We start from the raw sequence: 14,078 nt of genomic DNA, 5'->3' as shown, positions 1-14,078 counted from the left end.
ATGGCACTAATATGAAATTGAACAAAACAAATCAGCCATGACGTCTTATTATTTGGGACCCGGCAATCCAACAATAGTTCATTTGTGGAGCATAATTTAGATTCAAATTATGAAACACTGGTGAATGGTGATCCAACTATAGTTCATTTGGAGGGTAGCCACCATCGGTGATTCAACTATCTTGATGAAAATGATATTCAATTTCATGTTAAGAGTATAGAAATGAAATATTTAAAGACTTTTACAATTTGGCTTTCTATATACAATTTCTCATGATAGTAAGGTATCCAAAAAGGCCACGTGATATAATATTTACTTTAAAAAAAGAACTTGAAAATTATGTCTTTTCGAGCTTGAGAAAAGTTGATTGGGTAGGTGTTGTCTGATGAAAGGTTTACTTATAGGTGGGATAAGCTAATTATATAATTTAGTATCGATTGAAGAAATGGCTGTTGGAACTTTGGAAATTACTAGCTAGTAGTAGTATATTGGAAATGTTGAATGTGATAATTAGGTATTTTCAATTTTTTACAAAAAAGAAAAACAAAATATAGCTTTTGTTAAAAAAACCAAGATAGACAACAAAAGATTGACAAAACGTTCATATTTGCCCTTCAAATTTTGAACCTCTCTAAAACTCGTTTGGAGCTAACAGAGATTGGAAATAGAATTAATAGCCATTTTTAACTCTTAGGCTCTGGAAATTTATAATGAATTCAATATTTTTGATAAAATCATGGCTCTGATTTCTGAGTTCGATTATAAAGTATAAAGGGAGAAGTTTTCATTTTTCCAAATTCATCATTGCAGTGCCAACTTATCACCCTACATCTATATCCGATAATTATTTGTTTTTTCGTGAGAATTGACGAAGCACATAAAGTTAACTAATAAACACCTTGTTAAAATCAATGAACGAATAAATACAATTTTTTCGCTTTTAATATGGTTTGAACCAATTAGATGATACGTTCATCTAGTAAGAAGATACATTTACTATATACTCCTGTTGCAATTGTTTAAGCAAGCCTAATCACATTCACCAATCCCTCCCTCAGCTCAGATAGGTCAATACTTGTGCTATCATTAAGCTGAAAATCATTGCAAATTTAAGACTATCATGAAACTTAATTAGATTAACTAAAACCCAAAATCATATAAATATGAATCGACAAATTTTCAAAAAAAAATCATGAAGTTTTGTCAAATTTGGATCCGTCCTGCAACTTTAGAACCAGCTGGAAAAGAAAACCTAGAAGTTTTGATTTGTTCACAATTATCCCATGACAAAATTTTGATGAAACTGAACCCGTTATGATAGAAGTAACATCACTGATGTGGATATCATCGATCATAAAGAAAACAACTTGGTTTTTTTTAAAAACATAACCAATATATAGCACATGAACAACTAGATTTTTCTCCACGGACAAATCCAAACTTTATGGCTTTTCTGGCTTGTTTTTAAAGTAATAGGACTAACAAGAATCTGGTCAAACTTCATGATTTTCACGACAATTTGCCAAATATGAATTAATTACCCAAAACCCTAGTTTACCTGAATGTGAATTTTGTTGAGGCAACATCTTGCATCTCTGGTAAAAACACAGTCAATAACATTGAGCTCTCTCTTAAGCAAATCTTCAAGCACCTTTGACAAGGGAAAACCCTCCCCTTGGATATTGCTGCTGCTACTAATGAAGATCTCCATTAATCCATCAGCCAAAACCTTAATCTCAACACAGGTGTTTGTCGAATTCGAGCTCTGACTCCCATCACCAACTACACTAGAACTCGGTTTCTTCAACATGTCCCTCCTCCTCTTCAGCTCATCGATCTTCTTGTGCATATCGTTCACATAATTCACCGCCTGCTCCATGTGATCCGACACAGCGCGCTTGCCCTAGACAGAGTATTAAAAAAATAAACACGGACATTCACGAACATAAACACTAAATATAGGCAAAAGCAGCGAACCATAACCCTATAAACAACAGATTAACTTTCTTTCAAGCTTCATACTCGAACACAGAGTTCAAACATAATCAAATTAAGTCTACATAGTAATGAGAAATGAAGTGAAGCTGCGATTGATTTGACACCTTGACATATTGGAGAGGGAGAAGGGATCTGAGAGAAGCATAAAGGGATGTCATTTCTTGCCTCCTCTGCTTCTCAATTAACCTAGGAGCCGTCTTGTCGCCCTCATTATTTTCTATTCTTGACCTCTTTTTATTACCAACGAGGTTGTTTTTGCCCTCTGGTGTTGGGAAATCTAGGAGCAGATCTTGGACGAATTTGTCTTCGTCAAAACATGTAGATGGCTCCTCAATTCCACCACCACTTGAAAATTGAAACATCTTTGTTTTCTAAGCACAATTCCCAAATAAAGAAACCCTATATCAAACTTATAGTAGTGGTGCCTAACCTAACCTAGTTACTATTTTAATGATTGATTAAATAAAGTTTCATCTTGGGAGAAACGGAATGGTTAGTTATTATTATCACTAATCTCAGCATGTAAAATCAAGGCATAAGACATCACACTAGAATACAAATGACCTTACTGTTACTGGTGGGAGGGTGAGAGGTCTTTTGTCATTACTTATATGTTTTGTGCTTATTAGTTTTGTTGTAAATTAACTTATGTGTCTAGAACATGTGGTTATACCATATTAGGGTATAAAACCATTTTTAGTATTTACTTATTTCGAGTTTTAAAGTTAATAATTGACTATTGATCGATGTTGAATACTCCATAATGAGCAGTCTTTCAATGAAAAATGGTGGAATATACTCAATATATTTTCATTTATTTTATTTTTATCTTCTATTGAAAACAGAATGATTCTTAGTGTTCTGTTTTTTTGCCAGTGTAGTATCTTCTATTTTATTTTTTTTACCAATGTAGTATCTTCTATTGAAAATAGAATGATTCTTAGTATTCTGTTTTGTTTCAGAAAAAAAAATTATGATGAATATATATAATATAAGCGTGCTTAAAATAATTACATATAGTACTATAGTAGTAGCCTACCAAATCAACAGTAAATGTATATGTTAAATATTGATTAGGGAATCGCTGGCCTATGGCTATTTTATAGAGTGGTCCTTACCCTAATTACTAAATAAGTGATGGTTAAATTGTTTGGACAAGCATGGCTGATTTGAATAAATTAACATGGCACAGTCCGAATATGTACTGTTGATGATTAGTTAATTATATAATGGCACTGGTGGGGCAGTGGCGGAGCCAGACTTTTAACAGTAGGAGGCCCAAACTACAGTTAAAATTTGTCGAGTTAGTTCGGTGTTAACGACACAAAACCAGCTCGAACATGAGCAATAAAAAAAGCCGCCCGTGTAAATGAAAAATAATTAGTGTATAGTTACTTTATAGCATAATATAGAACTTAATTTTACTAATATTATATAATGTATTTACATATTTATGGAATTATTTTCTATTCTTAAACTATAAAAATCAATCTTATGATTATAAATTTAAATTATACATACAAATTACTAGCTAGAAAATTAATAGTAAAAGTAGGTCTAATGTGAGAAAATCAATAAAAATTATGTTGAGAAAATCTGAAAAAGCCACAAATGAACTATGAGCATAGCTTTAAAATCAATTTTACTACTTATTATATATTTATACATTTGTAGAGTTAAATAATAAAAATCTAAGATAATATAAATCAATCCAAAAGAGAAAGAACAAATATTCTAAAACATTAGGCGCGCCGAAAGGGATCACACTTCGGATCTCACGATCAAGTGTTGCATATTGAAGCCAACTGAGCTAGCTATTGATATATCTAATGCCGGATACATATATTATATATAGAAAGCTTACAAATGGCTGAGGCGCCCAAGTGCCCCCTGGCCCACCGTGGCTCCGCCGCTATGTGGGGGAGTGGAAAACTTTGCTAATTAAACAATAAACAAAATTATTGCATGGTTGGATGAAGACGTTAATTGACGTTTAAATCAATGGTATGAAATTAAGGGCAAATTGCCTGTTAAGTATGAACTTACAAAATAGTTTGCTTTTTCCTGTGAATTTTAAATTGTCCATGAAAAGTCCTGAACATTATCGGACTGTGTAAATTTCTCATCTGACCCGACCCCGATAGATTTCCGACGCAATTACATATCCAACGTGGCGCGCCGGAGGCTTGACTTGGCAAAACTCCACTAATTCTGATAGTTCTTTTCTATCTTTACAATTTCTGGCTCTGGACTTATCACAAACATACAAGTAGCACAAATGAAAACTTACAAATCGAATTCAACGTACAAATCGAATTCCACAAATGGAATTTAGCATAAAAGTAGTATTAATTGCACAATTTGAATTGAACCCTAAATTTGTCATTTGTCAAGTCACGCCTCCGGCTCCATGTAGGATAAGTTTGTGTCGGAAATCTATCGGGTCAGGTCGGGTTAATTTATACAGTCCATTAAAGTTCATGACTTTTCGTGCAACATTTAGAGTTCACCGTATAAACCAAATTATTCTAAAAGTTAATGACTTTACAAGCAATTTGCCCTTAAATTAACCATTAATCCTTTTTTACTAAAGCGACAGTAAAGAGAATATTTAATTTTTTTTTTCTACATGTTTAACAAAAAAACATGCGGAAATTGGTACTTATATACTACTCTTTTCTGAGGTAATTAATGGCTAGTAATCTTTTTTCTTTTTTTATTTGGTTTATAAGACCATCTCCAATCATACTTTAAAAATGAGTTTTGGTGTAGCAATTTTCTCTAATCATACACTAAACTCAAACTCATTTTTGGTGTTTTTTGTGAAACAATAACAAATATGGTGTTACTGTAAAAATTTTGTGAGACAAAAACTCAAAAATGGTGTAAATTTTGAATTTGGTGTAAATGGTTGGAGTAAAACTACTTTTTGGTGTGACGTATACTCAAAAATGAGTTTGACTTTTATGTAAATGGTTGAAGATGGTCTAATGTATTTGTTCACCATTAATTCTTTGATCATAATATACTCAAAATAGGTTATACTACTATGTACAGATAATTAAGTTCAAACTTTACATAGTGCTGCTTTAGGGTGGGAATACAGGTATCCGTGGATATCCGACCCGAAAAAACTGAGTTCCCAAACCCGAAAATCATCTAAAATATATACCCAAAACCAGACCCGATATATTTTCGGGTACTCCAATACCCGCCCCGGGTATCCATAGCTGACATATCGGGTACCCAAATTCCCGACTCTTTATATGTGTTAATAACTAATAAAAAAATTTTAATTTTATATATTAATATACATATAGAAATATTTAAATTGACTAATATCTTTAATGTTGCATTTATTTTGTAGTATAAAAATACACAAAAAATGGTCAATTTTATTTTAAAGTATACGATTATATTTATAGGGATTGGTTATGCAATATGTAAGTAAAATAATATAAGTTACGAAGTTAATTAAACTGTAGAAGCAACCAATAATTAGTAAATAAATTAGCCCAGCTCTTAAAGCCCAAAATGGTTAAACCTAATTTAAAAAATACTTTAAATGATAAATTGGATATTCGGGTAATTCCCGATACCCATTCGGGTTACCCAATACCCAATTTATCTTAAATTTCAATACCTAATCCCATAAAATTGGATTTTGGGTATCCAATACCTGCTGGGTATCAGGTCGGGTACGGATAAACCCAATACCCGATATCCGTATCCCCACCCCTAGTTTATATAGTAGTCAAGCAAGTTTAAGCACATTCATTAAGATCAAAGCAAGAAAACAAAATTAAATTTGATGGGAAAAAAAAAACTAAAAGCATACTTTCTCCATTCATCCACTGTTAAATGTCCTAATTCGCCAAAAGAAGGATCTACCATCAAATGTTTCATTTTGTTTGAGTAAACTATCTAACACTAAACTAATTAAAAACAACTAAAATGTTTTGCATCATATTTTCGGCTAAACAATCCAACGTTTTCTTAGAACCCTTAAAGTCAAATAGACCATAATTTATTGGTGGACGGGGGAGTATTATGTGTTACAATTGTAAAACCCCTAGATACTTAAATGTGCTCTTTCATCAAAGTGGATCAATCTTTTAAGAAACAATGGCTAATCCTATTGTCACAAGTTAATCGATTCGTATTTCTATTTGAGACGTTCCAAATTAAACGCACTCTTTCATCAAAGTGAAGTGAACCAATCATTGTAATATAAATAAGGGTAAGGGATCGGTTTTATCCCATTATTTGCTGCGTTTATCCGAAAAAAACCTCACCGTTTAGGTAATTACTAGTACCATTTAATACCCATCCTTTCACAATCAAAATATCGACATGACAACGAAAATTACATGTAGATTACCCAAAATTACACATCGATTACTCAATCGACATGTAATACTCAATCGACATGTAATTTCAACTGTCACGTTGATATTTCGATCGCTAGATTTGTTTTTGCAGGACATTTTGTTCCAAAATGAATCTTGAATCATCGAGACATTTTGGGGTAAACGCTCCAAACAATGAGAAAAAGTTCAATCATTTACCCAAGAAACAATTACTTGATTCACTAGTGTGAGAACCGGACATGTAAGGTGATCAGCCTCACACATTACAGATCAATACAACGAGATAGTATATTACTAAATGATTTATACAATAGTTTGTAAAAATGTTAGATCTATACAAGATACAACAGATCTAAAAAAGAATCCTATATAGTATAATCACAAATCAAAGTTCTACCGAAGATCCCACAAACCACATCTCAAAAGCCCTACACCTCACTCTCACATTCAAGTTCCTCCAATCTCTCAGCTAACGACGAATTAATGTGATTCACAAGCAAGCAGATCACATGAACACACATAGCTAGGCCGATGAAAACATGAATTGAGAAGAAATTGTGAAGAACAGAGATTAAAATTGATTTATTCAAGAGATCTGAGAGGATCATAAAGGGCTGCCATTTCTTGCATTCTCTGCTTCTCAATAAATCTAGCTATCAGCAATAATCTCCTCATATCACAGAGAGAGAGAGAGATGGTTGGGAGGATACTGCAATACTGTGGTGCAGAACAAACCCTAACAAAAGTAAACAAAAAATTGAAATGAAATTACCCCAAAAAAATTTTAAAATAAAAAAGTTTATCATGTTTAAAGAAAAAAACACTGTAGTGAAAAGCTGCCTATCAACGCAACAGTAATCACATATGATAAATTAGGGTACACTAAGCCTGCAGTATTTGCAATAGACCGATGCTAAATCTAATATCACTTTTTTTAATTTTAATAGTATTATAATTAATCCATTTGGTAATTATTCGAATAACAAGTGTTACTGTTGATGACTCCTAAGTATTTACATGTGTCGAAATCTCAATGAACTGAGGCATGTGAGCAGGAATAAACAAATACAACAAAATTGGAGTATTATATTAGTGGTGGAGGTGGAAACTTTTCTAAAGCAATAAAGTTAATTACACGGTGATTAAGATTTTTGCTGTTATTTTATGGTGTGATTAAGACTTTTGGTTTAGGATTGTAAATATTTTGAAAGCGACATGATAGTGCTGAAAGTGCCATTTGTTTTTCTTCTTAAACCCAAAGAATTAAACGTGGTTTTTAAGAATATCACGCGCTTATTAATTTATTAATTAACTTGATGTATTCTTAATTAGTTAATATAGAGATACTGTGTCTCAACTATTACATTGTCATGCTTTGGTAAAGGGTAGTCACTCTCATTTGTTTATCATAGGTTAATTTATTACTGTGGCTCAAAACTTGGCAAAGGGTAGTCACACTCAAACATTTGTTTTGTCATGATCAATTTAGCTATTGAGTTATTTGGAAGTATTTGAGATAGATTTGGTTTGTCTTGCCTGTATTGTAGGAAAAATTCAAGCAAATGATAGGAAAACTTCAAGCTATGTGGGGATCATAAGATTGAAGAATAATCAGTCCACAGTCACGGCGCCTGAGAGTTCGAGGATGGAGCCCCGATCGAGCCACACGTTTATTGATTCCGTACAAGTATACAGTGGATACACGTATGTTTATTCGTGATTACTTGAACGTTTATTTCGCAACAATTTCAACCAACTCTAATTTGTGCACGCACTAAACAAATCACAAAATCAAAATTGGAAATAAAAGGAGTTCAAAAATAAAGCAAGATTTTATAATTTTCCAATCTTTGAATTGAGACTGAACTCTTTAGCCAAACTTTGCAACTAAGATTGATATAATCACAACAGTAGAATTACTACTAGTGAATATTGAACATTCTTACAAATAACTTATTTTTGGCATAATAGAAATCCACATAACATAAATGTGAACCATCTAGCTCAGAGCTGCAATCTCTCTCCCTTACAAGCTTAAAAAACAGCAGCCTACAAAGCAAAAAAGGCAAAACGACTTTCTGATACACTTGGCTTGAAACGTATCATGCTCGTTTTGTACGCTTTCCAACTTCAAGTGCAAGTTTTGTGTCGATCTTCAAGGAAATGTCAAGTGCTTTAACAGAATGTGTTAGCGCGCCACTGCAATCAATTAAAAATCACAGTAAGATATCTATTGGAAGGCCAAAATATTGCAGAATTACTTAGATATGGTGTAATTTGCAATCCTTCGCACTTCTCAACAAATATCTCTATAAACGAGAGATTAGCTTATAACGTTCGAAGATATTTTGAGAAAGCGCAACAAACAAGTACCTAGAAATGTAGGTGACCCCTGACTGTCCAATCTTGTGGACAGTCTCAATGGTGACATTTCCGGACGCCTACCACAAAAAAGAATCGTATTGAGTCAGAATGCAAGAATAGCAGAGGAGTGTAACAGCTGAAAATACGAAGGCACTGCTACAATAGTATCCGCATCATGTTATCTCACTGACCACCTGATTTAAGCCTGTTTCTCTCTGCCCAAACGAAAACGATGGGCTTCTAACCAGGATATGTGCTAAGAAGAAAGAATGCTCATTTCTTGTATTTATACATAAAGGAAATTCTATAATGTGTACGATGAAAGATAACTGATGGAACTGATGAATATATGCTGTCAACGTGTTTAACAAGCTTATAGGAAGGACAGTGAAAACTTTCGCAGCAATTTGATGACAGAAAACCAATTAAATTCAGTATGTTTCTTGGATTTATAGGAACAAACAATCAATGAAGGCAAAAACAACTGTCATGTACCTCAGTCTCGAACCTCCCATCAATCAATTTCACGGCTTCTTTAAGCATGGATATATCAATGTCACCATCAGACAAGGGGATAACCATATTATCCAGCATTATTCTGGTCAAGGCTGTCTTTGTTGTGGATGCGTAGTGCAAAACTTGATTTACTTCCTCCAAAGTCCTCGTTTCAACCTGTGAGCAGAAGATTTAAATAAGACTATTTCATCTAATTTTTTTCATTGAAAATTTAGCTGTACAGAGAACAACATAGAGCACAGTCATGCACACGAAGATAACCATTTTTAAGTGGTTTGTGCAGAGAACTATAGAGCACAGCCATGCACACAACGGTGCTTCCTTTCGTGGTCTGCACGGAAAACTACATAGAGCACAATCATGCAAAAGATGATAAGCTTTCTTTCATGGTTTGAAGGGTCTGTATTTTGAAAATTATGAATAATTATGTTCCACCAACCAAACAACCAACAAAAGAGCCCAACATAACAGATCGAAAAAGGTAGAATATAATTTAAAAGGTAAGAAAAAAAGGAAAATAAGCGTACATTCACACTAGCAGACGTTCTGGTATATGTTTTTGGGTACTTTACACCATTCGCAAGTGAAAATGGGTTCATAGTTAAGAAGGCTCGGGACTCATACGCAGAACATTTATGAGCAGTTCAGGAATATCGAGAAAGATTTTAACCAAAACCTAATAGAAGAATATAGCAATTTGATGCAGTACCTCGACGCCCATTTGAAGATTATTTTGCTCTAAATAAAGGTCCACAGATTTCAGGGCATTCGGGACATCTCCAGCTATAGATATGTGATTGTCTTTTATCATGACCATATCGAACAAACCCATTCTATGATTCTGCCCTCCACCTATTACAACCTGAAAAAACAATCAAGTAAAGGTCACTTTAAAAGGAATGGAGTAGTGAAATTAAGATCAGAGGAAGTGTCTAGTGATCTACACCGCCCATTTATCCGTTAATCTCAAGCCTGGGGCAGTTTTCCGTGTCTCTAAAATGATTGCAGGGTGTGCAGCATCTGCCATGGCCTGCAGAAAGAATTAGAAAGCCATATTTGAGACATCCACAATGGTCAAAAAACATTATTCGATGAATCAACCATTAGAACACCTTTGTTAGAGTTGCTATTCCACTCATCCTCTGCATAAAGTTAAGAACAACCCTTTCGACCACAACAATACTATGTGCCCTTCCTGCATATCATCGTTTAGCAGTAACAACGAACAACGTCAAACACAAGTTATCCAAGATATTAGTTTTTTGAAACTGCATCCTACTTACCATATACTTTACCGAATTGCAAGCCTTTGTGTACATTATCACCATCTTTTGCATACCACTCGACCTGAGGAATACCAAGCCACGTTTTTATCGTGAATGACCATAAAACAGAAGCTACAAACAACAAAAATGTGCAGATATGCAGGAGGCCAAGTGCTTAGCTACCTTAAGAGAAGGATCAACCTCATTAAACACCATTTCAGCTAGTCCAATACCGGCCACAATACCATTCTCCTTCGCCAAAAAATACGCTTCCACTTCCATTTCATCAGGAATCGTAGCTTTACAAGTCACATCCCCTACACATCAATCACAGTCTGTTTACTTAAGTTCCCAAACTTACCACTTCATCAAATGACTCATTGAACATCAATGATTTAGAAACCAAACTGGCTAACACTCCTAGACTCTTTAGCAATATATGCAACAATGCCATGAAATTCAATAAATCTCAACATGTAAATGCAAAGGCTTTTCGGAAATTTTCACTTCCTAATTGGATTGTGGAACCGTTTCCAAAACCATACTAAAATTTGAACAATACAAAGGATATAACCACATACTTTGAAGATCCATACATCCCCATGCCAACCACTTTCAACAAACAATTGCAGTATCATGAACGAGAGTTCATATGGTCTATAAACCCCCACAATAATTTCCATACGACCCATGTGAACAAGTCCCATAACTTTCAATGGTTTCGGCCCATAACATCCGACCCCCAAAAGGCTCAACGTCTTTGTTGGTCATGGCTGGTTCTACCAGAACACCACTCTAAGGTTGGCTTTGATACCATTGTCACATACCAAACGGACAACTCATCCCCAAAGACTAATCTATTAGGTGAGATAGCTCATTTTGTCTATAAACCCCGCATCAATCGCCCATACAACCGATGTGAGACACATCTCATAACCTTCAATACTTTCAATCCCTAACAGCATGTATATGTTAACAATTCACTTAATCTCATACATCCAACTCCCTTTTCAATGAGCTCCATAGCCAAAGGCTTCATCAAGGCCTCACTAAACATCCAACTAACCCTTAACATAATGAACTAAGTAACAATCACCAAAAAATCACAGATTTTTTCCATTTTATCAATCATACACACACTCCAACAATTCTTAACATAATTTCCCAGAAACACTAAATTCAAAATTCATGAAAATTTACCTAGATCACCAGCATCCTCAGACAGGGCAAGATGTATAACACTCTTGAGGTCATAAGTGGGGTGGGCCGGTGGCTTCACGGCCATGGACGCCGCCAGAGTTGCTGTGCTTCTGGTGGCTGTTGCTGACATTTTCACCAACAATCTGCACACTCTTCGAAGCTAAAAAATCGAGAATTGGGAAAGAGAAACAAGAATTGACAAATTTACAAACCTTTGGGGAGAGGGAATGAGAGAAGAAAATGTGGAGAGGGAAAGAGCTCTCATCATATAAAGATTTCGTCTTTTACTGAATTACTGCTGCGGTGATTGCAATTTGTGGATTCCTTCGACTTTCTAAAACAAGCTTTCTGCGCGTGATGTGTAGACAATGATTCACACACACTGAAATTGTATTATTAGCAATTTTAAAACAAAAAATACTATAATGTTAGTTTAATAAAGTACGAGTAATACGTATAGAATTAGGAAAATATAAACACTAGAATTTTTGTGTTTTTCCAATTTTTCATTTCTCTTTTTACTTTCTTTTGCTTTTTCATTAATATTCAAAGTGATGCAGTAACATTTTAGTTACATATGTAGATGTAGACGTAGATGTGTATATTACTTAATGAACACCTATGTTAATGCGAATTATAATTTGAATTATAATTTGTTTTACCAATTTTTTTCACCTTATCACTTACTTTACCAACTATACATAAAATTCTTGTTTTTTCAAATTTTTTTATTTTTTAAGGACGGAGGTAGTATTTGTTTTTTTCATTTTTGTTGGGACATGCAAATTAGAGATTAATTGTGTAATTTAAAAGTTATTACAGATATATTTTAATTGTTAATAATTAATTTTTATTTTCATAGTTATAGTATTGTATGATCAATTGAAAATTTAGATGTGACTAGAATTTTGTAGCTGAGTTGTTGCCTGTTTGTGTTTTCGGAGAGATATTAATGTGGCATATTAATAATAGAGGTCTTTTTGAAAAATTGGGACGAGATTTGTTGATGCTATTAGATCATCCGCCTTGCCGTCTCGATGCGGGCTTGGTCTTGTCTCGGCGAGACGAGACGGCATCGAGACGGCGATGCAGGAGCTCCGTCTCGTCTCGTGTCCCTCCGCCAAGAGGAGGTTCGCCACGCGCGTTGGCCACATGGCGAGCTCCCGTGCGACTGTGATGCTCACTCGCCGGCCCGCGAGTGGGCGTCGTTTATATCTGTTGAAATTTTTTTTTTTAAATTCCGAACAAAAAATTGAAAAAAAAAATCCCCAAAAATACTAGCCGTTTATAGCCGTTTTTTTCCAATATTTTAATTTTTTTTCTATTTTTTTAAGCCTCCAGTCACTTCTATAAATATCAAATCATTCCCACAAATTATCCACCATAAAAAAAACTCTCTATTCCCACTCAAACACTCTACATTCTTCATCTGAAAACATTATTCGTCTTCCAAATTTAATCCATTCTTCATCTCAAAACATTATTCTTCATTTTATGAATTATTAGTATTAATTTAATATTTTAATAAAATATTAATTGAATTTATTGGAAATAAAAATAAAAAATGAAATTGAATGAATAGTTAAGGAATGAGATGACTAAGAGATAGAGGATTGCAAGTGTTGTCTCTTAGTTAAGAAGGGGTAAAAAGTGCAGTGCGGCCCATAAATAGTTAATGGATGAGACGGTATTGAGAGAGGAATGTGGATGGCCTTACAGCTCTCTGCTATTAAGACTTTACTGATTTTAATACACGCAAATTTATATGTGATTTTATATATATATACCTGAGATGATAATATGGAAGATAAACATCCATTTTCTATTACCCTTTATATGTCTTAATTTGTTTTGTTACTTTGTACTTTTTTAGAGAGTTTTGAGTAAAAGGAAATTGAATCTCACTCACATTTTCGCAACAAAAGGAAGAAAATGTATTACTAACATATTCTAAACTTAACGTACTCCAATTGAATGTATAACAAGTTGAAATTATGATGCAACCCTCCATTAAATATAGTAACAAATTGCACGAGAGAAAGATTTGTAGGGTCGGATAAAATCTTGACAGAGTAATTAATAAATTGAAATATTAAACAAATTTTCAGCTACGGAATCCATGAATAGTGAAAGAATAGCGACCTATACAAGTATTTTATAATAGTATTATTAGGCGATAATTTTTTTAAAATGTTTAATTAAATTTGAGGTGATGTATTAGTATGGTCTAATCCAATTAGATTCAGGAGTACAATACTAATTTAATGTGTTGTTTGTCATGGTTGATTAAAATCTCATGTTATAAATTATGTGGCTATGTATATATTAATCGTATCATATTGAAACCGACCTTATCATTATTTCA

At 33.8% G+C, this 14,078-nt stretch overlaps 2 protein-coding genes across 2 annotated transcripts; both read right to left on the bottom strand.

Moving 5' to 3' along the window:
- Nucleotides 1–1,010: 1,010 nt before the first annotated feature.
- On the bottom strand, nt 1,011–2,378 carry LOC121781984 (transcription factor bHLH120-like). The gene is made up of 3 exons (XM_042179680.1): nt 2,103–2,378; nt 1,559–1,903; nt 1,011–1,091 (listed from the first exon to the last, which is right to left on the bottom strand). The coding sequence occupies exons 1-3, from the start codon at nt 2,358–2,360 to the stop codon at nt 1,020–1,022; spliced, it is 675 nt and encodes a 224-aa protein (XP_042035614.1). The 5' UTR covers nt 2,361–2,378; the 3' UTR covers nt 1,011–1,019.
- A 5,883-nt stretch (nt 2,379–8,261) lies between these two features.
- Nucleotides 8,262–12,074, bottom strand: LOC121782901 (nicotinate-nucleotide pyrophosphorylase [carboxylating], chloroplastic-like). Its single transcript, XM_042180894.1, has 10 exons — nt 11,926–12,074; nt 11,714–11,856; nt 10,697–10,830; nt 10,532–10,595; nt 10,361–10,443; nt 10,195–10,278; nt 9,958–10,110; nt 9,228–9,404; nt 8,742–8,809; nt 8,262–8,567 (listed from the first exon to the last, which is right to left on the bottom strand). The coding sequence occupies exons 1-10, from the start codon at nt 11,979–11,981 to the stop codon at nt 8,471–8,473; spliced, it is 1,059 nt and encodes a 352-aa protein (XP_042036828.1). The 5' UTR covers nt 11,982–12,074; the 3' UTR covers nt 8,262–8,470.
- Nucleotides 12,075–14,078: the final 2,004 nt, after the last annotated feature.

The sequence above is a fragment of the Salvia splendens genome, chromosome 20 (assembly GCF_004379255.2).
Source record: "Salvia splendens isolate huo1 chromosome 20, SspV2, whole genome shotgun sequence".
NCBI lineage: Eukaryota > Viridiplantae > Streptophyta > Magnoliopsida > Lamiales > Lamiaceae > Salvia > Salvia splendens.
This window is presented reverse-complemented; position numbering and strand designations above follow the sequence as displayed.

Coding starts and splice junctions, on each gene's coding strand:
- LOC121782901 (XM_042180894.1), bottom strand. CDS start 11,981: ATGATGAGAGCTCTTTCCCTCTCCACATTTTCTTCTCTCATTCCCTCT. Junction 11,857..11,925: donor CTCATTCCCTCTCCCCAAAG/GTTTGTAAATTT, acceptor AAGAGTGTGCAG/ATTGTTGGTGAAAATGTCAG. Junction 8,810..9,227: donor ATGGGAGGTTCGAGACTGAG/GTACATGACAGT, acceptor TTTTTGTGGTAG/GCGTCCGGAAATGTCACCAT.
- LOC121781984 (XM_042179680.1), bottom strand. CDS start 2,360: ATGTTTCAATTTTCAAGTGGTGGTGGAATTGAGGAGCCATCTACATGT. Junction 1,904..2,102: donor TCCCTCTCCAATATGTCAAG/GTGTCAAATCAA, acceptor TACTCTGTCTAG/GGCAAGCGCGCTGTGTCGGA. Junction 1,092..1,558: donor TCAACAAAATTCACATTCAG/GTAAACTAGGGT, acceptor AATGATTTTCAG/CTTAATGATAGCACAAGTAT.